At 47.0% G+C, this 26,039-nt stretch overlaps 1 protein-coding gene across 4 annotated transcripts in view; it reads left to right on the plus strand.

Annotated features, from left to right (window-relative positions):
* DENND2A (DENN domain containing 2A) overlaps positions 1 to 26,039 on the plus strand; it is a 67,436-nt gene that overhangs the window by 20,023 nt on the left and 21,374 nt on the right. For 3 of the 4 annotated variants that reach the window (XM_082309676.1, XM_082309675.1, XM_082309674.1), the window contains 7 exons: positions 11,135 to 11,233; positions 12,959 to 14,170; positions 15,229 to 15,356; positions 18,621 to 18,742; positions 21,188 to 21,385; positions 23,571 to 23,664; positions 24,951 to 25,001. In XM_082309676.1, the coding sequence (XP_082165802.1) occupies positions 11,163 to 11,233; positions 12,959 to 14,170; positions 15,229 to 15,356; positions 18,621 to 18,742; positions 21,188 to 21,385; positions 23,571 to 23,664; positions 24,951 to 25,001 (1,876 nt within the window). In that variant the 5' untranslated portion in view covers positions 11,135 to 11,162. The remainder of the gene's footprint in view (positions 1 to 11,134; positions 11,234 to 12,958; positions 14,171 to 15,228; positions 15,357 to 18,620; positions 18,743 to 21,187; positions 21,386 to 23,570; positions 23,665 to 24,950; positions 25,002 to 26,039) is intronic. The other variant, XM_082309677.1, reaches the window with a different exon arrangement.

Below are 26,039 nucleotides of genomic sequence, written 5' to 3' on the forward strand. Positions count from 1 at the left end.
TTTTGGAAGAAGTTGAGGTTCTTCATTTTAATGCTCTCATTTCCTTTCTGAATGTGAGACAATTTGTCTTCCTGCCAGGAAACTCTTTGCAGAGTTGCTCCTCGAAGGGACCTCTTCGGGTCCCGTTTATGCTAGAATAGCAGAGGTTATCTCACCACATGGAAAATGAATTGCAGGGTGGTTCATGAGCTGAAGTCTATATTTTAGTAGCAGGTTGTTTCCTATGCTGTCAAATGTTTGGGTTTCTTATAAGCATAATAATAACCCTGAATTCTTTTCAATTTTTTTTTTACACTAGAAGTGATTTACTGTTGTAGTAGGACTAGTATATTTGTAACACAGCATTCCTGTCAAAGGAGGGAAAGTACCTACACCAATTGGCTACACTGGTAGAAATACGTATTTGCCAATGTAGTTTCATCTTCGCTGGGGACTGAAGCCAGTTCCACTGCATCTGCTAGGAATCCTGCCTCTTCACATGGCTGGTAGACGGCTCTGCTGGCAAATGTCTGCTCATGTAAATCTGGTCCATATTTCTTTTGTTTTATTCCATATTGACTACAGTCGTCTTGTATGTGGGTAATTTCAAAGCCAAAGAAAACAGGTATGAAACGCTGGCTCCACTGATGTCATCAGCAAGCTCGTGTTCGCTTCAGTAACACAGGATTCACCACTAATATCTTCTTCAGCCTTGACTTAAAGTAACTGAATTTTCATTTATTAGGCTGCAAAGCATAAGTAAATATTATCCCACTTTGAAAGGGGCTGAGCAACCCCACTGTGTGCACACATGCGCTAATGCAAGATCTAAAACACAAGGAGATGATCTCGTATTGCCAAGAACCGTCACAGAAGAGCTGTCCTCTGCTCCTGCCTTCGTTTCCCAGGGTCTTGGTTTCTCCATCTGGAATTACAATTTTTTTTTAATCTTTTGTTCATTACTTCCTAGTAGAAAGCTTAGCCTGAAACATGTCGTTCCACTGAGCATTGCAATTAGACTTCATTTCAGCAGCCAGACTGGGAAATACCGAATCTTTCTCTTCCTTCCCATGTGAATTTTTTCTTAGTATTTGTTAACCTACCTTCAGGAGTGAAGACTCATCATGTCTCTAAGCAGTAATACAAACCGTACTTGCCACCACAAAGAGTAACAGTATTTACCTTCTGTACATGCAGGACTTAATCTGTGCTTGTGAGCAGTGAATTAGAAAAAGCGCGTTGCTGTTTTGTTTGACATGGTCATGTAACATCCCACCGCTAACCCTGGAAATGCTGTGTTTCCAGCTGAGGGTGTGGTCGCCTGAAGGAAACTGGAGGGATGTCGAATACCCTTTGAGCTGTTGAGCTTTTCTTCTGTTTGTTTTGTGTTTAGAGGGAGGAACAAAGGGAAAATAAGACAATGGGAAATGTGGGACAAGCTCAATAATAGTGAGTGCAGGGAGCCCCACCTTTAACAGAAGACAATTCACATTGTGAGACCCTGTTTTCGATTTCTGCCTTCAGGTCAAATCTTTTTGTTTCAGTCTGCAGTTTTCCATGCTGAGTGTTGCCTCTGGCTGAATTACTTCTGAAAGCCTTCAGCCAAAATGTTTCAGCTGTGTCAAAGAGTGAAGCTAGGGGAGAAAAATGTGCTGTTTCCCCTGCGTTAGAAGGTACATCAGGCTTTTCTTTTGCTAAGACTAATCTTGTGCTTCGAAACAGAGGTGTTATATGCTGCTTGGATCAGGAATCTGTTCTTTGCCACTCCTGTGTCATCTCTACCTCAACTTTTCCAAGGCTCTGTGGGAAGAAAACTTCAGTTGGCACATGCTCAGCAGAGGTTTTTATTTTTAGCAGCTAAAATCTTCAGTAGTTACCTTGTTCCCAAATGTGCTGTCCTTCCAGCTCCCTGTGCCAGGCAGGTGACGCTGGTGCTGTCCCTGTGGAGCTTCACCAATATGGCCCACAGCAGGTCCTGCTGGTTACTCTCTTCTCGTTGCTGAGGGTTAGCTTCTTTCCAAGCCGACCCTTGTTGCCAACTCGGTCCTAACACTGGTCCTATAATAAAGCCCCAGCCTGGGAGTCATACATGAATGGATACATGCCATCTGCGGGTCAGAGCCAAAGGCTGGCCTGCTAACCAGCAGTACAGAATATGTTTCTGGGGTTTAGTAGGACCTCCTTGTAAATCTCTGCCCAGGAACAGTGGACTAGACTACCAGGAGTCTGTTTCTCCTGTGCCATCAATTATCCCGCTGGCACCGTAGCAGAAAAGAGGTGGAAATGGCTTGATTTACTAGTGTCCAGAAGAGGCAAAGCCTGGACTAGGAGGGAAGGAAAAGATCCTCGGTCCCAGTCAAGGTCAATGATTTAGACATAAAGACGCAGTCATTCTGCTTCTAAAGAAATAACTGCTCACTGTGCATGCAAGGGTGTGCAGTGAGGGAGAGGTGTGGGATCCACTCAGGATATTGACAGTGGAAATGGATGTATGGAGTCCACTGTCTTCAACGTGAAGGTGCAGACCTTCCGCGTAGGGCAAGCGTTGTCTCAGATAAGCGCTGTGGACATGCAGAAGCTGTATCCAGGAGTTTGGGATGTTTGGTAGCCAGGAGAGAGCAGTAGTGGATCTAAAACCTGGGGAAATGTGCAAGCTCCTCAAGTTCTGCCCTGTAAGGGTGGGCAGAAAGGAGGTGCTCAAGCCAACCTGGTGTCAGGTGGCTTTGTTTTGGTGAGACTAGGCCTGGGGGCAGGTAAAAAAAAAAAACAACAAACTGGAAGCTGTGGGGAAGTGGCTTTTAAGGTAGTAGATTTGAGTGGTGGAGGATTCCTGAGTCTGGAAGTGTGGAGGGGAGGCTGTTTCTGCTGGAGCCGGGAGGTAGGACAGGGGTGGGCAAGGAAAACAGGCAGGGCTGAGGAGCAGGTAGATCTGGGAGAGCCCATCGTTTGGGCAGGGAGGGGGAAGTAAGGTGAGGAAGAGTCTGCAGCTAGCAGCCATTGTAGAAAGTCCTTAGGATGGAAGGAAGGTATTTGGACAAGCTATGGGTAGTGAAGGACTGGCTAAGCAATGACTTGAGGGGACAAGCCTGGAAAGAGAGGGATACAGGGAAGTGGTGATAGGGAGGATGGGGAGGGGCAGAGAGGGCTGGGACAGCTGATAGCATGAGATTAGCAGTGGGTGAGGAAACTGGGACTTGAATAGGGACCTTGGAGAGTTAAACCTGGACTGTCTGGGCAAGGGGAGATCTGGGAAGCAAGGACTGGTATTGAGTAGGTGAGGAAGACTGTGTGTAACAAGGTTCTAGTGTCAGGAGACAAGAGGACAGAGGACAAACTTAAAAATAATGGTGTGCCCCACATAACCTGCTTCCTTCCAAAGCCTGGAATGGAGCCCGTGATTCCTGAAGGTCCCTGTGCCCTTGTCAAGTGTGTGCAAAACCCCTGGCAGAGCGACTGTCCCATCCTCTTCCAGGAGCTGCTGCTGTTACCAGCTATTCCACTAACTCAGGTGCCGGAGGTCCCTATGGCAGAGCCAAAGCATCCAGCCATCCTGGTAACTCCGTGCCATCCCACACCGTGGGACTCCAGGTTTGGGGTTTTTTTTCCAGTTTGCCTTTAAACCAAACCAGCCAACCCAAAACTGAAACTTTATGTTCTCCAAATATAGTTTCTGTGTGTGTGAAGTGGAGCACTCAGGAACTGAGAAGCACCGCATTGACAGTTGTCCACGCCATTTCAGTTGTGTCTTCCATGCGTGTGCACTGCAGCAATCAGGCTTGGCTGAGTGGGCACAGGCGTCTCTTCGGTGCGTCTGCGGTCTCCTTCAGTGCAACAGAAGGGTTTTGCTCTGGAGGCAAGTCGGGGTAATGTAGCAAGTGAAATGGGTGCCTGCAGGGGTTCCTTGCTTAATTTGGCAGGTAATGAAGGAGAAATGGCTAGGAACCTCCTCACCTGCCCTTCCCAGAGCTCGCCGTCATGTCAGACAAACTGCGAAAGCAGAGTTTTTGCCAGCTGTAGCCAGCTGTGTGTTCCCTGGCCTGGGTGCTAGACGTGGGGACGTGGGGCTGGCCCCATGGCTGCTTATGAAGGCAGTGGCGTTTGCAGTTGGAATAGTCTGAAAAATCAAGTCTTGCTTGTCCCTGTACTAAGACCAAATTGTAGTTTTGCCTGTAGTCTGCGCAACTCAGTTTGCCATTTATATGGTTATATGGTGAGCAACAAATGTCCTTGAAGGGAAGCAGTGAGGAGAGAGCAAAACATTCAGTGAATCTGTCCCAGCAATATGATTTCATCCCTTCCCTTCCATGTGCTTCAGTGCTCATCAGGTTTTCCATGACAGGTGATTGATGTCACTATCTGAGCAGAAAACTTTTTGCTTTCCCCCCCTTTTATTTCTTTGCTGATTTACCGAGTTGAACTAGCTGACTTGCTAGCCCTTGCTGACTCAGAAGGGGCTTTACAAGCATTGGAGCTGATACAAAGGAAGCAGGAGCAAGAAAGGAGGAAAATGTAGGCACACCCTTAGTCAATGGCAACTATTAGATCTGATCAGGCCTGTCCTTTACCAAGGCCAGGGATGAGACCACGTTGCTGGCAGCCAAGGGAGGAGCAGAGGCCCAGGGAGAAGGAGAAGCAGGGCAGTTCCTTTAACCATAGTAATCCTTTAAATCAGGTTAGTGACATATAGGGCAGAGTTTGTTCTGTGGGCTTAGAGAGGGAGAAGGTCAGTAGAATGAATTATATCATAAAATTAAAGACACAACACAGCTTTTCTGCATGCAGGCTGAACACCGACACTGAGTTTCTGCATTCCTTGCATTGCAGTGTTATTCCTCAGACATGGGGTGCATGCACAAAGAGAGAGGTTGCGGTACATCGATTCCACTTGGGTTTTTTGAAAACACAGTTTGTTTTGACACATGCGATTCTCCTGACCCCCTTGTAAGCCCTGTGGTGTAAGATATGATAGATCAAAGGGAAAAGTTAGGACAGAGTGGGGCAAGAGGGGTAGGAGGCTGTGTGGGATCTGGCTCTGAAAGATACTGTAGGAGCGTATTGCTTCCCAGTCATTGTCATTGGCCCTTCATGGGTATGTTTACGTAAGTTTATCCTGCTTTTTTTTTCTTTAATAAATAACTCAGGCCTGGCAATCTACAATTAGGATCCCATTATGAGTGTGATGAACTGACCGATCCTGCTGTTAGTGTCTTCCATCTCCATGGCCTGCAGGAGACTCGCATGGCCAGGACAATCAGTGCCTGCAAAGAGGTGACAGCTCACCTTGCCCCAAACTGACTGTGCCCAGCACAGGGTGGCAGAGTAGCTGAGGTGGGAAGGCACCTCTGGAGACGGCCAAGTCCAACCTCCTGCTCAGAGCAGGGGTCATGTAGAGCAGCCTGCTTAGGACACTGTCCAGTTGGGCTTTGAGTATCTCCCATGATGTAGACTCCACAACCTCTCTGGGCAACCTGTGCCAGTGCTTGTTTGCCCTCTCAGTAAAAAAGTTTTTTCTTGTGCATAAGCTGCATAGTCCTTTTACTGGATGCCACTGAGAAGCCCTGCTGGTCCAGAGGTAGCCTGTCCTCTCAGAGGTACACTCATCTGTAAGGCTGACTGGGAAAGCAAAGAAATCCTCTGAAGAGAAACTGTTGCTTCTGGCAGCTGAGGAGGGCTCGTGGCACGTGTCGTGGAGCTTTGGGTCAAACACCCTGAGCTCAAGTTTCAGAAAACCTTTGTATCTGCCTGCAAACACCCTTCTCTGTACCAGAAACAGCAGGAAGGCCAGTAGCTGATGTCCGGAGTTGCTGCACCCTGGTACATGAGACCAGAGGGCCTGGCTGTGTGACCAGCATGGGCACCTGTGGGACTGGGGTCTCCCACTTGAGGAAGCCACCCAGTGACCGCCGCTGCCCAAAGGCGCCAGGCCACGTGGGGGAGGCTGGCCCAGGGAAGCACTTTGCAGCAGCACGTCCCCATGCTGCAGCAGGGAGCTCCTGGGAGCCCTCGTGGTGGAGGGAAAGAGGCAGCAGCCCAGGGCTGCAAAGGGCTTAGGAGCCATGGCAGGGGAGCACGAGCTGGGGGTCAGGCCTTCGTCTGCGAGGCTGCCAGGTCAGGGCAGGCTGGCCTTGCCGCTGGGTTGGCATCACGCACCTTGATTCAGTGACTCCCCTGCTGCAAGCATCTTGTTTCGCCCGGGGAGCCTGCTCTTGGGTCCCGTTGCCCTTCTCGGCTTTAGCTGTATCCCCGCTTGGCTGGTGTCCTCCTGGCTCTGCGGGGGCTCGCCCCCTAAGTTTGCGTGGCTGCTGGGGACCTTGGGAAGGCAACGTGCTTGTACCCGGGTCCAGGGACACTGCTTGGTGCTGGGACTGTGCACAGGAGCCCACGCAGTGGCCTCTGTGTGTGTGTTCGTGCATAAACACGCGTCCTCATGCCTGCTTCTTCCCCCAAAGGGAAACGGGCTCCAAACAGAGCAAGGGCTGGGGAGGGGAGCCTTGAAGTCTTTAACTGTTGGCTTCCCCTTAGTCATGATTTTCCTGTTAGTGTTTTGTCTTCTTGGCATCCTTCCTGTTCTTTATATATGTATGTTATATATTGTTGGCTCATCGTTGCTGTCTGTATGTTGCATCCTTCATTCTGTAAAGCACAGGAGCAGAGAGGTGTTACTTGCAGGCTTTGTCTGGCTGCTTGGGGTTACTCATGAAAGTAACTGGGGAAGGCATTTCTCTGAGCACCAAGGAGAAAGCGTGCGTGGGCTTTAAACACAGTGTGTCTTTTTTCTTCTTGGAGGAGAGTTTGACCAGCTGCGGGTCACTTCTGGTGCTGTGAAGCCTTACTGTTTATATGCACCAGTGGTGTGGCTAGTATCCCAGTTATGGACTTGGATCCAATTATCGTGCGAGGTGCAGAGTGAACAGAGCAAAGAAAATCTTGAAACGTGTCCTCCAGCACGCGGCAATGGTAATACCCATCCCCAAACCACAAGACCCTTTGAGATATGCTTGGTTTATTCCCCACAAACAAAACAGCAAAGAAGGGAGGTCTGGGAGGCTTGCTGCCATCCCTGCCTGACCTTATCGGAGGCAAGACTCCATGTGTGCGACCCGCGTGCTGGCTGTATACGTTTCTGATGATGTAGACTGCAGGGCATTTGGTGCTCCTCTGGCTTTTGTCATCATCTGGTGGCTGCACCAAGCTCAGTGGGCAAAGCTGGTTTCTTCCTCTCCCTGAAGGAGTTTAGCTCATATTCCTCTGGAAGACCTCTCCATCCTTTGGGGGTGGGAGTGTGCCTACTGTCAGCGCCTCTTTTTTATTCACCAGTTGCTTTGGAAACATCGCATAGTATCTAATGCCCTGAACCAGATGTGCGTACTCCAAAAGCGTTTTGATCGGAAGTGGGGAAGAGGGCATTGGGGAAGGGGGGGCGGGAGGAAAACTTAAATTAGAAGAAAGCCAAACAGCTATTGCTGGAGACAGATGAGCACAGCTCATTTCAAGGCTGTTTCCTGCATGCCAGTGATAGATCAGTAAACAAACGCCTCTTTGCGAACACAAAGCAGGCAGGAACTCTGTTTGGAAGAGAGAGGTCGGGGTAGGTCTCGCTTCGCTTGGTAGCAGGAAGCCCCTATCACATGGCCCTGGGAATCGTGGGGCCGGGTGCATGTGGGAGATACGCCGAGAGGCTTCTGCTGGGAGACTTCACATCCTTCCCAGGGTCCGGCCAACAGGTTTCAGAGCTCCCTCCCCTCCCTCTTTCCTCCCGCCTCCTCCCCTGTCCTTCCTTTCCCAGTTTAATTTTGAAACAATGTCAGATGACTGCTTTGTTCCCCCAAACAATGGCAGGGGTTACTGAATAAATTGCAGTGGCGAGGCTCTCCAAATGGGGCTCGGCATCTTCTCTCCCTTTTTATGGCCTTGCTGCTCCAGGATGTACGTGCCAGGAGCAGTGGCCCTGGGCTCGGGTTGCTGCGGGGCTGTGCCTCCCATTGCCGGTAGAAAGTTCTTCTGTGGTTTTTAGAGAAAGCAGCAATCGGTCAGGCAGTACCAGCTTGATGTATGTATGTCCTTCTCAGGTTGCCTGCTAACTGAACTCAACCCTGCTTGTTTCCTCTAGGCAGTTTATAGGGCCCTGGTCACGTTGCACGTGAAGCACGAAAGCAGAGCATTTCGGATAACACTTCTGAGCCTCTGGCAGGTCTCCCTTCCCTATCCCTACACGTACACTCTCTCATGCTCTCTCTCCCCGCTTCCCTCCCTCTTTCCCTCCTGTCCACACAGTCTCGTCACCTCCCTTGTACCAGATCGGGTGCAGGTTGGATGCCTTCCATGAGCTGCTTTGTCCAAAACTCTCAGTGAGCTATAGCAGGTCACAGAAGTGCTCCAAAGAGAGCCCAAGCCAGCACATGATCAGGGTAGCGTGTGGTCGATCATAACAGAGATGTGGGGAGACAGGAGGAACAGGAGCTCCCCTTGCCCTTTTTTAGTGAACTGTCATGCTAACTCTGGGTGCCTTGTGGAGCCAAACCTCGGTAGAGAAGATCTACCGTTTGTTTTCCTACTAGAGGCAATTTTCCATCACTGCCGTCCCAGCTTCCTCTTGTCAGGTGTTGGCAATGCCTGTGGGTCAGGCCTGCAAGTTGTTTCTGGTGACCTTATTAACGGAAGAGATGATCCCATCACCTTTAAAGTTCATTTGGGCTTGGGATTGGCCCCAAGCAAATTATCTGACGGTTGGACTAATTGGGAGGTACCTGATTATTTTCTGCTATTTTATTCCAGAGGTGACCCCTTTTTTTTCCCTCATGTCATCCAGTGTGTTTGGATAAATATTTACTCTTTTTGGGCAGGACCAGCTAACGTGCTACAGTAATCCCCTAGGTGATGCTGAGAACACTCTGTATACCCTGCTGCTCAAGGGTGAAGGCACAGCAATCTGCGTATCTCCTAGGGGTGACTTTACTCTCCTAAGTGGCGTGTGTTGTCAGTGGGTGTGTCGGTAGGTACCCAGTTGTTACATTGCAGCATTTGATGTGTTGCTGCTTTGGAAGCTCCTGGCCTGCTCTTTAATCTGCCCAGTGTGAGTGTGTTGCTTTGGTTATTCCTGCCACACGTGATGGCTGGGGGATGAGAGGTGTCCCTCTGGCCTTGGCGCCAAGTCACGCTGATCTGCGATCACAGCAGTGCTCCTTTTGTGGGGGACTCTTTTGCAGCACTCAGCAGCTGCTTTGTGCCTTGCTTCTGCTCACCGAGGGCAATGGGATCTGTCCCATCCACTACAGGTGAAGAAACGAGCGCACCTCTTATTCTGTATTATCTCCTTTTTGGCCTCTCCCACAGGAGGTACGTCAGATACATGACTGCGCTGAGCACCAGCACGCATTTGCTCATACTCAGATGTTCGTTTTCAAGGCAGTGTTTGTTAGGGGACTGTTGGAAAAGGCTGAGAGATGGAGTTTCCTGATGGGGAAGTTGTGTGGTGTTACCAAGACAGAGGAGCTTGTCCTAAGTGAACATTCGGTGTGGCAGTGGAGCCGCAGGGGTTGTGTGTATGCCAGCTCCCATTGTTGTTATGTTTCTTACCGCTAAAGGCGGTGCCAAGGAGCTCTGGCTACCGACCCTGCTGCGTGAGGCACTAAATGAGTGATGAGTGAAGAGACCGTCCCTCCTCTCGGGAAGTTGTAAGCCAAGTGCAGAGCAGCCTCTGGTGCAGCTTTGCAGGAATCTGCCTTGGCTGCCTGGGTGAGTCATTCTTTGGCCGGGGACATGAGCGATCATTAGTTTTTCATTATTCTCAATCCATAACAGTTAACTGATGGATGAATAGATTTTGTTCCTCGGGCTGGTAAATTTTCTTGACAGTGTTGCAAGGCTGCTCTGTGTCTAGAAGTGAAGTGGGTTTTTGTTCCAGTTACTAACGAGGAAGAGAAGCCAAGGGGGTTTATTGTCTGGGGAAAGAGAGTCCGCTAAATGGTTAGCAATGAGCTGCCTCGAGTGTGTACACATTGAGTTGACCCAGAGTTCACTCCTCGCCTCAGGAACATTGCCAGCGTGGGATAAAGGGAGGGAGAGAAAACTGCGAACAAACAAGACTGATTTTTTTTCTTTCTTTCTTTTTTCCTCTCTCTGCCCAAAATACTTCAACAGTGGAAACGAGAGATCCTTTTGTTCTTTACTGCTTCTGGTGTGGTGGTTTTTATTTTTTAAACGACAAGAACCTACTAAATTTCCCGAGGCACTTGATCTTGATGCCAAATGCTAGGTAGGCATGGCAGGGCAGCATCTGGCAGACTAGCCAAGTGGGCAGATTTGAGAGGCTTCAGATTTTCCAAGTGTTGCCTACAAGATGGTGAACCTGTTGTCATTGCAATGCTGCAGAGCAGGCAGACCACCCTGAGAAGTGAGGAGAGATGGCTGTGGAGTAACAGAATAATTCTTTTATTTTTTATTTAACAAGTAAGAGTATTGTGGGGCAATAAAAAGAGGACGGAGTCTGTTGCATTGACCCGGTAGCAGCAGTACTCAAAAGAGAGGGACAGTCGCTCCGTGAATGCTAAAAATCATGAGGCAAAGAGAACAACTCATTTTTGTGACTGATTTATCTTAGTTGTCCTCTGAAATCAGATCAGTAGCAGCCTAACATGGCCCACCAGAGAGAAGGAAACTAGTGGCTGCAGTGCAGTGTCTCTTCAGCCTAAAATGTATTCTGTCCCAAGGTGGGGACATTGTGACAGTGTTGCATGCACAGGGACCACTTTGGTCATATGGCCTTAACACAGGTTGTTTTAAAATTGTTTTTGTTTTAGTCTTCTGTGAGGAAAAAAAAAAAATCTAAATCCACTGAGATTTTGGCAACAATAAAAGCCTTCATAAAACGTGCTCCATATCCAAGTCATGGTACGGCAGTTGATGCTGAGTCTAAGATAATTTTTGCCCTCAAAACCTGTTGACTCCTCCCTGGGCTTCTGAGGGGTAATGCTATCACCCCTCTTCCCGTTTCACAGAGGAGGAAACTGAGGCTGTCCTCAGAGACCTGTCATGTCTTGCTTCTGCTCTCCTTCTGGATTTCAAGGAGAAACATCTCTGTGTGTGTGTGTGTGTAGAAGGAAGAGGGAAGGATGCTGAGCACAGAGCAACGCCTCCTCCTTGTGTCTGTCTGCAGGTGACCTGCTGCCCTGCCGTGTGCTGACATGATGACAGCTAGCAAGGCAGCCGATGTGAGCAGCAAGTCTGAAAGCAGTGTCTGCAAGTCTGTTGAGAGGTGAGAGCTTTCCACATTTCAGTGCCGGGGTGCTTTGCTTGTGCTTGTATCCCTAACAGAAAGAAAACCAAAGGAAAGGAACACGCTCTCTGCTCTGCACTGTCCCTCTCTCCTCACACGTTAAAACACACCCCTGCAGGTCTCAGGTGTTTTCATCGCCATCTCAGGACTGTGACGCTGTGCATTTTAGCATCCAGTCAGACAGATAATGCGCTAGCTTCACAGTACTAGAAGAGGTCTGCCCCAACGCAAGACCATTTGTGCTGATGATATCCCTGTCAATGTTTACCCCACCTGCACTTGAAATCTTCAATGCTGGAGACTCTGCAGACTCCTCAGACAAGCCCTACTGTCCCCACCCATTGCAGGTTTTTCCCGGTGTCCAACCTTGGTTTCTACTGCACAGTCCAACCACCAGTGGCACTGTGGTGCCCTGCTCCTTCGGAAAGGCCCTGGTGTTCACAGTGCCAGCTCTTAACCAAAGCATGATGTTGTCACTGAGACAGCCGAGAGTTAAATATCTGTGAGGCAAGGGAAGAACAGTATCTGGCTCAGGTCCCATCCCGTCCCAGACTCAATTTGCACTACAAGTGAATCCGCAATGTCTGCCAGCGTTGCTTAACTCCAGGACAAAGCTCAAGGCCTGCCAGCACACAGGGTATCCACATGGATGCTCTTACAAGAGCGCTAAGTTCTGGAAGAGGCACACTTGATACATTTAAGTTAATGGAGCGATTTCCTGACTTGAATCTCAGTGTTGGGATCATGGTTAAATGGCACTAATGATACGGGTTTGCATCCCAGTAACTACCTTGTGTTGTCCTGGTGCTCCTTCCCAAGCCCAGGCAGACCCTAAAGACATGGCTAAGTGCTTTGGTTCAGAAACATTTTGTGTTGGAATAACTCTCTGTTTAGCTGGAACTTTACTATATTGATCAAAATCACAATATTGATATTGTGATATTGCACACTTGGAAATCCCTAGACTAAATATATTAGGGATTTTTGGTGCAGTTTGGACTCAGAGAGTGAAGACGTTTAATCCTTTGCTCTGAGAATGTTGAATCTGGTGTCTGGGTGCTACATCATCAGCTCTAGGCTGAGGCAGTGCCTGGGTACATGGGAGCCCAAGCCTGTGTGTGGCCTGGGATGGTAGGGCCATAGAAGTGTAATAATAAAAGTGCAGTCTTTGTGCATTAATAAGCATTTGGGGAACATTTGGATGGACCAAGAGAGATCCTCTGAGCAGGCACTAGAGGGATGCCAGCTGTATCGTATGTTTTCTCCTCTGTTTAACAGCAGCAATTTTGCTATTGTTTGCAAATGGTCCATTTTGCATTTATTTGCAGTGGACCTGCTTAATGCCCTGATGATGTCCAAAACTCTACTGCACGCACGCGCGCACACACACACACGCTGGTGAACCTCTCATTGGTATCAGCATGTCTGATGTACAAAATATACGTCTCTCACCTGCCACCTACTTCTGCCACAGAGAAAGACTTAATTTCAAACTGCGTCTTAGTTGTAACAAGAGGAGAGCATTGCATTCTGGCTAGAAAAGCCTTTCCCTGAGTGTCCTCCCCCGTAAGCCCATCCCTCAAGTGCTTGTTTTGAGCATCCTCTGCTGTTATCAGCTTTACGAGAGCTTGTGGAGCTGATGGACAAAACCAAGGGTGAGCAATAGCAGTGAATGTTTCTTCTCTTTTTGTCTTTGGTGTGTAGGATCAAGCTTGCAGATAAAAACAATACAGCAGCTGTGAAGGAATTAGAAAGACCTTTGTGTGGATTTTTGAGTGAGAGATGTTCTGAAGGTGCCTCTGTCACCCTGGGTTTAACACCTGAAGCTGAACCAGTTTCTTCTGTGGTGAAGAACCCACTGGGAGCCTTGGAGAACTTGATGCTGGATCCAAGGCTAGACTGCTTTCATCAGAACATGCTTAGTCCCAAAATGATCATCAGTGACCCGTCTGTGGATCTGAACGTTAAAGAAAACAGTAAAATCATCAGGAGACAGATAGGAGGCACTCAGAATATACGGTCACCTGGAAAAATTGGCTTAAGGAATAAGTCCTTCAGCATCAAGGACAAAATTTCAGAATGGGAAGGGAAAAAGGAAACGCAGTCTGCTCCTCGCAGAGAGGAGGAGCAGGGAGTTAAAGAGGAGCACAAGGTGCCCTGTGTAACTGAAAAGACGAGTGGGGAAGCACTGGTGACTCGGAAAGTGGAGACCAAGAGACATACGAACTGGGAACTGGAGTGCAAAGGGGCAGGCAAAGAGAGTGAGCGGAAAGCAGGAACTCAGAAAGACACAGGGCAGGCAGCAGACCGAAAGGGGGAAGCGCAGAAGGATGAGGAAGTGGAGTCCAGCCCTGGAAAATGCAAGGAGGTGAAAGGTGGGAAGTGGGAGGTCCAGAAGGAGAATCTTTCAGTGCTTAGTCAGGTCAAGAAGCTAGAGCAGGCTTTGAAAGACGGCTCAGCAGAGCTGCAGCCACAGTTGCCTGGTACTTACTATTCCCCACAGTGCTTGCAGGAGAAGGCAGCGCAAGGACACGCTGCTCCCGAGGGCCATGAGAGCATATGTGGGGCTGAGCTCAGCAAGAGGCTTCTTGGCTTGGACTCTGAAATCAGTGAGCCAATTTTTGGGACTCTAGAAGAGGTAAGAACTTCTCATGCAAAATCCAAGGAGTGCACGGTGGAGAACGTGTACACAGAGCCAGGAGTGCCAGAGAAGAAACCCTTCATCAACCCACTGCCAAAGCCCCGGCGGACTTTCAAACACGAGGGGGAAGAGGACTGGGTGCCAGCAGCTAGGAATAAAAGAAACTTACCCCCTCTGCCATCCATTCCTGCCCCTCCTCTTCCCTCCTCTCCTCCCCCGTCAGCTGTCAGCAGGAGGCTTTGGAGCGGGAAGCACAAGAACAACGCTGACCACAGGTATTTGGGCTGTGTTTCACAAAGGTGTTGGTCTTGATGGTGGAGTCTCGCCTTCCCATATCTGTCTGGGAGAGATGGATCTTCCCTGGTCACTCATAATCCCCAGAGAGCCTTGCTGGCCATAACCAGCATTCATCTCTCTGAGAATGTATGAGTCGCCAGCACAACTCTACAGAGTAGCTGTGAACGGATAAGTCACGGCATATTTGGGCTTTAAGGTCACTGTATTACGTGGCTTAACCTTCAAGCCCAAGATTGAGGGGTTTGGGGTTTTGTTTTGTTTTTTTAGCAGAAAATCTATTTAATTACAAAATGACTACAGCTGGTCTGGAACAGAGTCTGGAATGATAATCTCTAGACTCTACCACAGCTTTTTCACTGTTCACAGTGAGCCTATTCCTCTAACTGAATCTGATATGTATGTATTCTTCTGGAGTGCTTTCTTGCCTTTTCTCCCCTCCCACATGATTGTCACACATTTTTGGGGTGGCGAGTGTAAAATGCACAGCTGTTTCTAATGCCCGCTGCATAAACTGTCACCTAAAAATTTCTGGCTTGGGTGCAGGAAGGAAATTGAAACTTTCCAGGTTTGTTAGAGGAGGACACTTAATTGTTTTTGCCCTTTCTACCAATCCTGCATGTGAGTATTGCTTTCCTGTATTGCTCAAAGAGAGCTGATTTTGGAGTCCCCCTATTCCTGCTGAGGGTGGGATCTCTGCTGTAAATGGGACCTCTTATGGCCTAAGGTTCTGTGCAGTGTTGGAGGATGTGCCACTTAACACTTGCATCTTCAGAGTGTGCTATTGCCATGACAACCCAGATTATCTATGACATCCCTGAAATGCCTTTATCTGTGTGGCTGATAAAAATAACTGATCTCAGCATTAACGTTTCATGCTTTATATGGGATGAGGCTGTGAAACGTTCTCTTCTCAGTAACTCATTTTGCCAACTGTGTGGCGTGTTGGAGAAGTGTATTAGCCATGATTTGGTTATAAATGCTGGTTAACTGTATCACTCTCCTGTTTGCTCCTTCTCCCCTCCGATCAATGGTGCAGGAAGTCTTACGAATTTGAAGACTTGCTGCAGTCATCGTCTGAGAACGGCCGGGTGGATTGGTACGCGCAGACCAAGCTGGCCCTCACACGCACTTTATCTGAGGAGAACGTCTATGAAGACATCCTGGGTAGGAGCTTTGGACAGGGGAGGGATTTGACTGCTAATGCTGAGTAACTGAGAAGACTTGTGGTCAACAGGCACTCACCAGAGGTGCTGAATAAAGTATGTCTATTATCCAAATGCAAACCAAGACACATTTTACACAGATTATTGGCAAGTTATAAGAAAAATGGATGGAATATTTCAAAACTCATCAGCTTCAAAGATGAACCTGAGGCATGTGGGAACCAGCTTTTATTTTTTGCTGCCATCTGTCCTCTGTCTTCCTTTTGTCCTGTGGATTAATTCTCACAGCTCTGGTCTGCCCATTGTGGTAAGCTTGTCACCACTGAGATAATATGAACAGTCTGAAAACATAGCCTTGAATTCCACATTTCAGAAATAGGATTGTGTATGGCTCCAGGTACCATTGAAATTAAGAAACTAGGTCCCACAATCTTTGAAATTGAGTTTTGCTTCATTCTCTTAACTTTGATGGCAGATCAATCCCATTTTAAAGATTATTTCTTGTAACACTCTCAATTTAGGTAGTGTTTTTTAACATTGTGGGTTAGATGGCCTTTTATGGAACACAGAGTAGAAGTATCCCTCTTGAAAAAGCCTTAAGAAGTTTTAGTAGCTGTAGGCTGGTGCTGTGTAAAGCTCTTGGCTGGGTTTAGCAGAATAGGAAGAGGATAGCTGCATTGGCTCTCACCATACAGCTGTAATCCTACAAAGGTGGTCTGTGTTGTTTGGTGTGGGAGGAGCTGTGTTTTCTCAGGAGCAGGCAGGGCATTATTATTTTGATATGAATAAAATCTGATCATACTTGATGGGAAAGATCTCTCAAAGGAATCGTATTCCTTTGGGACTGATGGCAAATGAGGTGATGCCAATCCATCCTTTTTGACATTTTTGAAGCTGTCAGCCTCATTTGTGGAGCTGGGGGCCCTGTGTTTGCCTTTTTCTTCTCTTTACTTGGGGGTCCAAAGGAACAGGGAGTGCGTGGGCAGCTGCTGGGTGTTTTTGTGTTGGGGCGTGGTGGGAGGTCTCAGAAACCACTGAGTAAGGGTCACCTCATCAGCTGGAATAACATGGATAGCATTACAGCATGGCTGTATAGGCAAATCCATCCATCCAAACACAAGCACACCCCTGTGTCCCCAGCTTACAGAGAACTCAAATACCAGGCTGAAATTCCTCTCCCCTCCAGCTTTTAGTTGCAAAGATTAAAAGAAAACAAAGTTATGGGTAATTGTCAGCTAATGGGGCATGTTTGGTTTTTTGTTTTCTTGCTGCATGTTTAGGCTTTGCCTGGAAACAGTGATCTTTAATTGATTCCTGCAGTCCTGGTGGTGTTACGATGGAAGCTTGGGAAAAGGGGTGGACAGGGATAACTCAAAAAAAGCTAGTTTTGTTTTTCAGAAGTCTGCAGGCGCGTATAGTCCACGAAACATAAACAACTTGTGAAAACCACACCAATGGAGGGTGAACCAAGACTTCAGCTGCAGGACACTAGTGCTGACCCACAGATAATCATGTGTGTCCATCAGGGCATGCAAGCACGCACATACACCCCATATTCATATGCCTGACTTAGGGAGGGTTCAGCTGTTGGTGGGAGAACTGTTCCCTTTCCCAGCAAGCCACACAGATTCCCTTCATGCACCATCTTTTTACCCGTTCACCATTGCTTACCTGGAATATTGGGCAGGTGGACGACAAGGTTTGTTTGTCAAAAAGAGGGAAATGGTGCTTTTCTAGACTGAGGCTAATTGGACATGCTGCCAAGCACTTTGGGGATAGGGTAGGCAACAGAACCCAAGCTTGTTCTTTTTTTCTCCAGTCTACCCAGTTATGTGACAGCTGAAGTATATTTTCAATACTGAAGTGTGCCATTGGAATTAGAAAGTGGAGCCACTTTCAGGGACAGGAGCATGCTTGCTGACAAAACGTTCTTGCAAACTTGCTTTGCTGGTGTCACACATGCTTACCTTCTCCTCCTTGGTGAATTCAGAGCACCACTATAGTGCTGGATATCACCAAGCCACTGTAGAAGATAGTGTTGAAAAAGACTTGGGTTTCTGTCCTTGTCTGAAGACTTCAGCTGCATTCCTGCCCCAGCAGGGCAGGCAGGACGGAGCGCACCAGTTAAACAAATCCTACAGCCATTACCGGTCCCTGCTGCAGAGGCCTGCAGCATCCCTGACCTCCAGTCTTTGCTCTCAGCCAAACATTACATGACGATAAGAGAAAGGCAGTTGCTTCGAGTCCCAGCTGTCCACTGGGATGTTGTGAAATGATGGCAATGAAGAGAGAAATCTGGTAACAAAGTGCCTGCCCATGCAGATGCTTGGGCTAAGCCTTTGTCATTGGTTTCTTAGATGCTCGCATAGAGATGTCACAACCTGCTTTTTCAGAGTTGTGTGTTCTTTTTGAACACCCTTATGTTTTCATTTCCCAGCACTGCTGAAGAGTGTGGGATGTAAGAAGTTCATTATATGTAATTTTGGGTGTTTGAAACTCTGATTAGTTGTGTGCCTCATCTCCAGAATCAGTGGAAAGAAAGGGACACCTCTGTGTGGTCATTCAAGCCTTGTGTTTTTGAGGGGATCATGGGTAAGAAAGAGCTGAATGTTACTTCAGGGAGCATCCTGACTTTGGATGGCCTGGGTTAGGTGAGGTGAGTCCTTCCCTCTTTCTAAAGTGGGGCATGTGAGATTGGTAGATGTGTTTGAAAACCTGTGTTGTGTGACAGACATCCATGTTCAGAGAGTAGATTAAATCTTTCTGCAGAGTCAGCTCAAGAGCAGTGCATCGCTTCAGCGCCAATTAAACAATGACCAGAGGTCACCCCTACATGTGGGGTTTAAACAGAGGAGAGAGGACCCTTATGCTAGCCTTCAGCTCACGGTTTCATTTGGACAACTCTAAGCAGAAGACTGGAAAGAAGGAAATATAATTATGGACCAATGTGCATGAGAACCTCACAGCTCTTCTGAAGACAGGGAAATGAACTTGAGGACTTGCTGAGTCTTTTCCATCTGTAGTATCTGTGATACATTTGGCTTTGGCTGCATACATCAGTGTCAGGGTTTGGACACTGTCCAGCGAGCAACTGGACTTCTAGGGCTATGGAGAGAATGAAGCAATTGCAGGAATGCTTGAGAACAGGTCTTTATGTCTAATGTGGGAGGTGGGAGAAGGCCAGCAGATCCCCAAACAGATTTTTATGGCAAACCTCAAGGATTTTCTGCACTTACGATCTCTTGCTCGTGGCTTTTTGCTGCAGATCCACCATCGAAGGAAAACCCTTATGAAGACATTGAAACCAACAGCCGCTGTTTGGGGAAGAAATGTGTCCTGACCTTCCCAGCATCTCCCACCTCTTCTGTACCCGGGACTCCCACTAAGGTACTTTGATTCAAGTGGCCACCTCTCCTGCTCCAGAAGGTTTTTGGGTGAAATCCAGGTCCTGTGTGGAAAAAGTGGAGTTTTGCCGATGTCTTTCATCATGTCAGGGTTTTTTCCTTTTTGTCTTTTACCACAGAGTACAGTGTGATAAGAGGAGATTTATTGCCCTTTAGCAAGGTGAAAAAACAGCATTCCCTTATACAAATGGTTTGTTAACTTTCACTTTTTTTCACTCCAAGGCTACCTTCCCCTGGTAGGGGGGAAGACCTTTTGCTAATATAGTGCAAGAAAGGTCTTCCTCCCCTCAAAGAGGGCATTTAAGTGCTTGCGTGATCAAGCCCTGCAGTGGTCTTGGCTCAGTGTCAGTGGGCAGTACGCAGTCTGCCCATGCTGATGCCAAGATGCCTCTGCAGCCCCCTCCCTTAGGATGCCTCTTTTGCTCTCTCCTTGATGAGACTGGTTGCTGGTAACTAATGCAATGCCATGCCCCTGGTTAGGGGGCCAATACTACAAAGGTGTCCCCACCAGCAGCACAGTTCACAACCTGGTGCCATTTTCCTCCTTGGCAGTGAAACCAAAAGAAGAGGTAAAACATTGGTCTGCACCTCTTGCTCAGGGCTTACCAAGGCCAGGCCTGCTCTCAGCCTCCCGAGCTGTTTTGGTTGGTTCCTGTTGTCTGTTTAGATAGTCCAAGCCTGGAACAGCAGGGGCAATGTGACAGCAGAAGTCATCTTGGCAACAGCTGGGTTCAGAGTGGATAGCAGGGATCTAAACACAGTTTTCCTGACCAAAGGGTTTTCCCATGCTCTCCAAGTTGCAGCTATTATTAGAGCTGTTACCCAACGTTTTCAGAAGTTTGATGTGCAGCATTTCTTGATGTGTTGCTCTTTTCCAACCAGCTTAATCGGCAACTGAGGTTTCTTCGGATAATTCAACACCTAAAAGTTGAAGTTGTTCTGTAGTTCTCAATCCATTCTCCTTGTTGCTAGTTAGGTCTAGAGCAGCAAGGGTCTATATATGAGTATTGGAATTAAGTTGATTTCCCTCAGAGAGCTTTGCAATCACCTGTGCACCCTGATTTCCCACCTGTGCTATCAAAAGAGGGCTGCAGTGTTACACAGGAATGCCTTTCACCATAGGTATGGTTCCCAGCAGGAGACACCTCCTAAAGAGCTGAATGGGAGTAATTATGTTACACTACTGTGCTTTGACATCTAAAAGGCATGATCTGCATCAGTCAGAAAAGAAGTGCTGCAGCTCTCTTGGCAACTAACGGGTTTGCAACTGCAGTGTGAATCACGCTGGAGAGCCTGCCCAGGCTAGGGACTGATCGGGAGTGGGTCTGGACAGACTTTCAGTGGTAGGTTATATCACTAGTGCAGGATGAAATTCTTCAGTGCAAAGGCTCTTCCCAGACTCATTTTAGTGTGTGACTTCTCTGTGGGTGGTAAGCATTTTTGTGAGTTGAGCATCTTTTGCCAAACCATTGAGACACCTGAGCTAACCTGCAAGAATGAATTAGTAGTGCAAGAATGGCTAGTAACTCTGCTGAGTGTGTCTGTTGATGGAGGCAGACCATTATGCTGCCTCAGCTAGGGTGCTGCTGTGACTTGGTGAGAATTAGCTTGGATACCTCTCCGCCACACCACTTAGTGCCACGTAGATAGATCCTCTGGGAGTTTAGATACAGTGCCCACAAACGGTGTGGCTTAACCTTATCATAACTGCTGGGAAATTCTGTAGGAGAAGACAAAAAGAGTTCTTATGGAGCATCTTTCTGATGAGAAGTGGTTTGCCCTTCTTCATCTGGAGCTGAGCTTTCTGCTTCTCTGATGCTGTTTTTGGTCAGGGACTTTAAGAACTTTACGCTGCTACTTAAATATCTACTGTTGTGCTCCCACTGAACTTGCTAATGAGCTGAGGAGGAAAGCCGTCTCCATAATTGTCTGTCACAGCGTTTCTTGTACCCTCCTCTGAAATATTTAATTCTGGCTACGGTCAAAGACAGCCATACTGACAGTGCTTTTTGTCTGGTCTCACTGCTGCTCTGTTCCTCCTGGCTAGATGCTCCTTATCCCAAATGCTTGTGGTTGGCTGGTTGGTTAGTCTTGTCCTATTTACAATCCCAGCCTCTGGATTACACAAGTCCTGAGAGATTTTTTTTTCACACTGGAGCAAGGCTTCTTGGCCAACCCCTGAGATTGCATTCTGGTCTGGAATGAATATGGGATGGTTAAATTGCTGGCCAAGATAGCCCTGGTCTAGCCCGGCAGCTGGGCAGGTTCCTTGTGTGTGCAGAAATCTGTGAGCGTTCTTAGAATTTGGGCTGTTTTGCCAGCTGAGTGGTGCGGCTGCCCCGCTGGATTTACCACCATGACAGAGTTAGCAATAAAGCAAAGGTACGTAAGGTGCTGTGTTCATTCATTCCTTCTCCTCCATTTCCAGTTGCTTTCCAAGCCCATTTTTTTCCGACAAAACTCAGAGCGGCGGAGTTTCAAGCTGCCAGACATACGGAAACTGAGCCGTGATGGGACTGGATCACCATCCAAAATCAGCCCTCCCTCAACCCCCAGCAGTCCAGATGACACCTTCTTCTCCTTGGGAGACCCTCAGAATGGCAAGAGGAGAAGGAAGATTCCCAAGGTAAATCTAGGGCTTTCTCTCTTTTGCTTGGCTTCTTCCAGGCAGGAATGTGCGTATGAGGCAATGTTTTCTTTAGTTTCCAATGTGGCATCCCTGCAATATGGCTGTTGTCCTGGCAGTTGACTGGACTTGCATTTAACCCCCTTTCTGCCTGAAGGAGAAGGTTCACAAACATCTCTGTGAGCTTTGAAGAAGTTGTTTTTCCGTCTGAGATATCATGACTGTCAGGAGAGATAAAATTATAAAAACGCATTCTAATTTTTGGATAAAAGTTGAAGTTTGTCAGACAGGGAAAAAGCAATTAATATTTTTGCAAAAATCATACCCCATTGTATTTCCTTCTCTGCTTGATGGATAGGACAGTCAGAAGTTGTTTGTGTGTTGTGTTGGTGTTGCCTCCTGGCAATCTGTTGTTCTTTGCTAGGTCTGATTCATGCATTGGCTGTTTCTAATTCAAGGTAGGGTGTGATTGTAGGTGAACAATGGAAATACTGACATTTGAGTGACAAAAGGAGTTGTCTGTAGTCATGAGCATTTTCTGGAGCAACATTTCCTACTTCATATTTGGATACAGCATGACTCCGTTTCAATTTTATTTTCTTTCAGATCTAGCAGGAAGTATATTGAGTCCAAATGAGGTTTGGCAGCAGTCTGTCTATTGAATGTTTCAAAAACAGAGTTATAAAAACACAGTTGCTTATCCCAGTCTTTGCAGGACAAGTAGAGGCTACCAAAGACACTCTGTGGTGATTTTTTTCTGAACCCACAGTATTCGTTTGGGGAAAAAGGGACATGTTTGTGTACCTTCTTTGTTTCCTGGTTGCCAGATCTGTGTTCATGTTTGCATATCTGATTTTTGACTGCCCGCTCTGTGTGCCTTAGCTCTTCAGGAATGAGCCAAAGACTACACATGCCCAGGGTTTTCTTTCCCAGTATGCCTACACATCTGTGCATGTGCTTGAGCTCTATCAGTGTGTTCACGCATACTTTTATGTCAACTGAAGGGAAGATTACAAGTATGTATTTACCAGTATTTTATATACCAGTATATATATTTACAAGTATATTTATATACTTGTATATAAATGTATATTTATATACATTTACAAGTATGTATATGTATGTGCTCCTGAGCAGTCCTGCGGAGCAAGCTCAGAACCGAGATTTACTCTGTCAGTAACAAGATCAACCTGAGACTTGAGCTGGGCAGCTGGGTGGAGGCTGCACTTCCACATCAGAGCATCCTGCCTCTCACTTAAATATTTGGATTCAGAGTTACCTGACCAAGTGTGTGGTGGGCCTGTCTTACCTTGAGCTCTCAGAATATGCGTGCAGGGATCCCAGACTTTCTGGAATAAATCTGAATGCTGTGACCATGTCCTGCTGCTCCTGCCTGGGACCTTGACAAGGAGGCAGCTCTGCTTAAGGAGGCTTGGGAAAGCCTGGCATCGTCCTTCTGCAAGTCCACTCCCAACTCCAATGGACAGGGAGACCAGAGGCACTGAATGAGCCACTAAGCCCAGCTATGTCCAACACTGAAATGTCCTCTCTCCTGGTCAGCTGGGAGCACAGGGATTAAAGGATTTGCAAAGAAAACCACAAGTATAAAGTACTTCAGCGTCATTGGCTCTCACCCATCTTGATTTCTTCAGCATTCTTTGTATGATATGTTTCCCCCGTGCTTGGTGTGAAGGCTTTTCCAGCACATCCCACAACAGATGTTAAAGGCATAAGGACATTAATATTTGCAGTCATCCTCCAGCCAGTTTTCTGCTTTCAAACCTGCAGACCAGGGCAGGTTCCCAAGGGACTCTCTGGTGCTACCTGGAGCGTGGGCCATGGTATGGAGAGACCAATGCCCAGGCGGGCACCATCAAGCTCGTACGGCCCCACAGTGTTCAAGTGCATTAAAGCCTGCCCTTTCATCAGGGCTTGTTACCTTGGGCTCCTGCCATGCCAGCGTGACTGTGTTGCTTCTGTACCAAGCGAGCATGGCTGTTGGCAGTGCAGGTGCAGGTTGTTGCGCAAGGTAGATGCTGGTAATTGTCAGTTCTGGGACATCGAATGAAAAGTTTCAGTATGGCCTGGGTTGGAAAACGGAGCGCTTCGCATGACATTCTAACTTAGTTTCTTGCCTGGGGAGGAAAATAACCTTGTTTTGTTTGTTTGTGTGTTTGCTGAGCAGCTTGTGTTGAAAATCAATGCCATTTATGAGGCACGAAGGGGAAAGAAACGTGTCAAGAGACTATCGCAGTCTACAGAGAGCAATTCAGGCAAAGGTAAAGGAACTGTGAATCATCGTACATCTAAGACTTTTTGAGGACTTGCCTTAGAGTTTAGGCTGGCTTAGTGATTTATGTGACGTTTTCTAGCATTTCTTCCAGTCCAGGGTGAGACTGCGTTGGGGCTTCCACCCTTTCTTTCGGGAAGATAAAGGCTGTTCCTCTGCCCAAAAGACTTTCATTAAAACAGAACTTTTTTGTTTTTCTTGCTTCATTTTCATTCCATGGCTTTACATGATAACCTTATAGGTCACACCAAAAATGTCCCCCCTTTTTGATGTTTATTTCTGGAACAGGCTGGAAGCTTTGGAGAGTAATGTTCTGTCCAGAGAGTCTGATTTGTTGAGATCAAAATATTCTGTGGGAATGTGTCACTTTAGTGAACTGTCCAATGGAAGATAGTAGATTTTGAAACAGTCCTGGTTCCTTCAGCAACCCAATAAACAAATAGCCTCAGTTGGGAATCAGGGTTTCTAGACTTGACTGTAAGACCATCTCCATCATAGCAAGATTGAGACTTTCAGCCTCCCAGTGTCAATCAACAACTTGTCAGAAGTGTTTAGGTACTTCAGAGCAATTACTTTTAAACATCTCATCTCTGTAAAACTTAAAATTACATCTTTCCAACACAGTATTTTTTTCCAAAACACCCTAATTTCCAGCAAAAGGTGACCACCAGCTCTATTTGTTTCCCACAATTACGTGATACTATTTATCCTATTTTATATAGGATATACACCCCCAGGGTGGGTAAGTGTGTTTATATGAACCTTCAGGGGAAGCATCCCAGACTTGTCTCTACATCATTTTTTATACCCCTCTCTGAAGCATCTAAGATATCATTGACAGAAACAGGCTATTTGACCATATAGGCCTTGAGTCTGATTCAGTCTGGCAATTGTTTTTTTTGTTTGTTTGCTTGTTTTTATCCCTTATCTTGCGAACTACTGCATATTAATCAGTATTTTGCCTTGGTGTTGTGCTTATACAGACTTGGATAAAATACTGCTCTGGCATTTTATTCTTTATGCAACTCTTTTGGCTGTGCAAAATTTATTTTCTTGTTTGGTTTTTTTTATTATTCCATGAATGAATGGGAAGATACCAAGTTTGGTAAGCTAAACGTCTGTGGGTTTGTGCACCCTTGAAAAGAACAAGCCCCTTGGGATCTATATTGTCTTCCCCCTGAAGTTGCCAGGCCTGGCTTTCTCATGCCAGTGATAAGAAATACAGAGTTATAAATAACTTTACTTAATTCATCTTCCTTTTTGTTTTTTTCCTAGTTACAGATGAAAACAGTGAATCAGATAGTGATACTGAAGAGAAGCTGAAAGGTAAGGCAAATGTATGAAGAGGGCAAATGGCTCCTGATAAACTCTGCTCTGAGATCCTGGGTCAAGATCTCTCCTCTGTGTTCTGCTTTTGGAGAAGGAGCTTGTTTCCACTCAGAACACAGTGAGAAAACAAGGATCTCAATACTGCAGAAGAAAATCCATGGGCAGAGGACTATAGGAGTCCAAAACAAACATCTGTTGCAATTCCCATCAAAGCTCTTTGCACTGACTTTCCTAGGAGATGGCTTGGACACTGGAAATAAAGCGAGGTTTTTCTAAGTACATAGTCACAAATGCGTGACCAGGCTGACAGAAGCAGTATTGCATGGGACAGAGTGTTCAGAAACCCCACTACGCGTTTACTAAGGGAGAAAAACCACCAGCCAGACTGGCTAGCTAGGAAAACAGAATTGCACTATATGATTTATTGCTAGTTAAACTCTTCTGCATTGGCTGAGTTGGGATAAAGCGCTGCATTGCTTGCTTCACTCTGGTAGAGCTATATGGTATACTGGTCTCGGTAATACTCTTCTGAAACCTTCTTGTACTGGTCATTAGCCCTGTGACATGCTGATGGCATTACAGTCTTTTGGGAATTTATATGGCAAATTCAAAGTCCTGGCAGAGTTAGAATACAAGATGGAAACTCCCTGACTCACGTGCACACCTAATCTGGTTAGCAAGTCAATTCCCAAGCTGCAAAGACAGGCATAAGCAGCAGTTTGCCCTCTGTGTCAACCACAGTGCATTGTGCTTAGGAGTGTTTGTCCTTACCCTCTTTCAGGTTTTTAGAACAGAAACCTCAGACTGAGTTCCCTCTTGTGAGCACAGCTTCCCACGCAAGAACTACTGCATGCTCTTGCTCTCCTCTGCATTGGGAAATCTTTTATCTGTACTGCCGTGTTAGCAAGATCAAGCTGAAAATTGCTGCCACCGCCTACCTTTTCACAGGTTCTCAAGCTAGCCTGGAGACAGGGAGAGAGGGTTTGCACCCAGATTGCACAGAAATTACATTCACAACTGTCTTGAAACACGATG

This window comes from Platalea leucorodia, assembly GCF_965183815.1.
Source record: "Platalea leucorodia genome assembly, chromosome: 4".
Lineage (NCBI taxonomy): Eukaryota > Metazoa > Chordata > Aves > Pelecaniformes > Threskiornithidae > Platalea > Platalea leucorodia.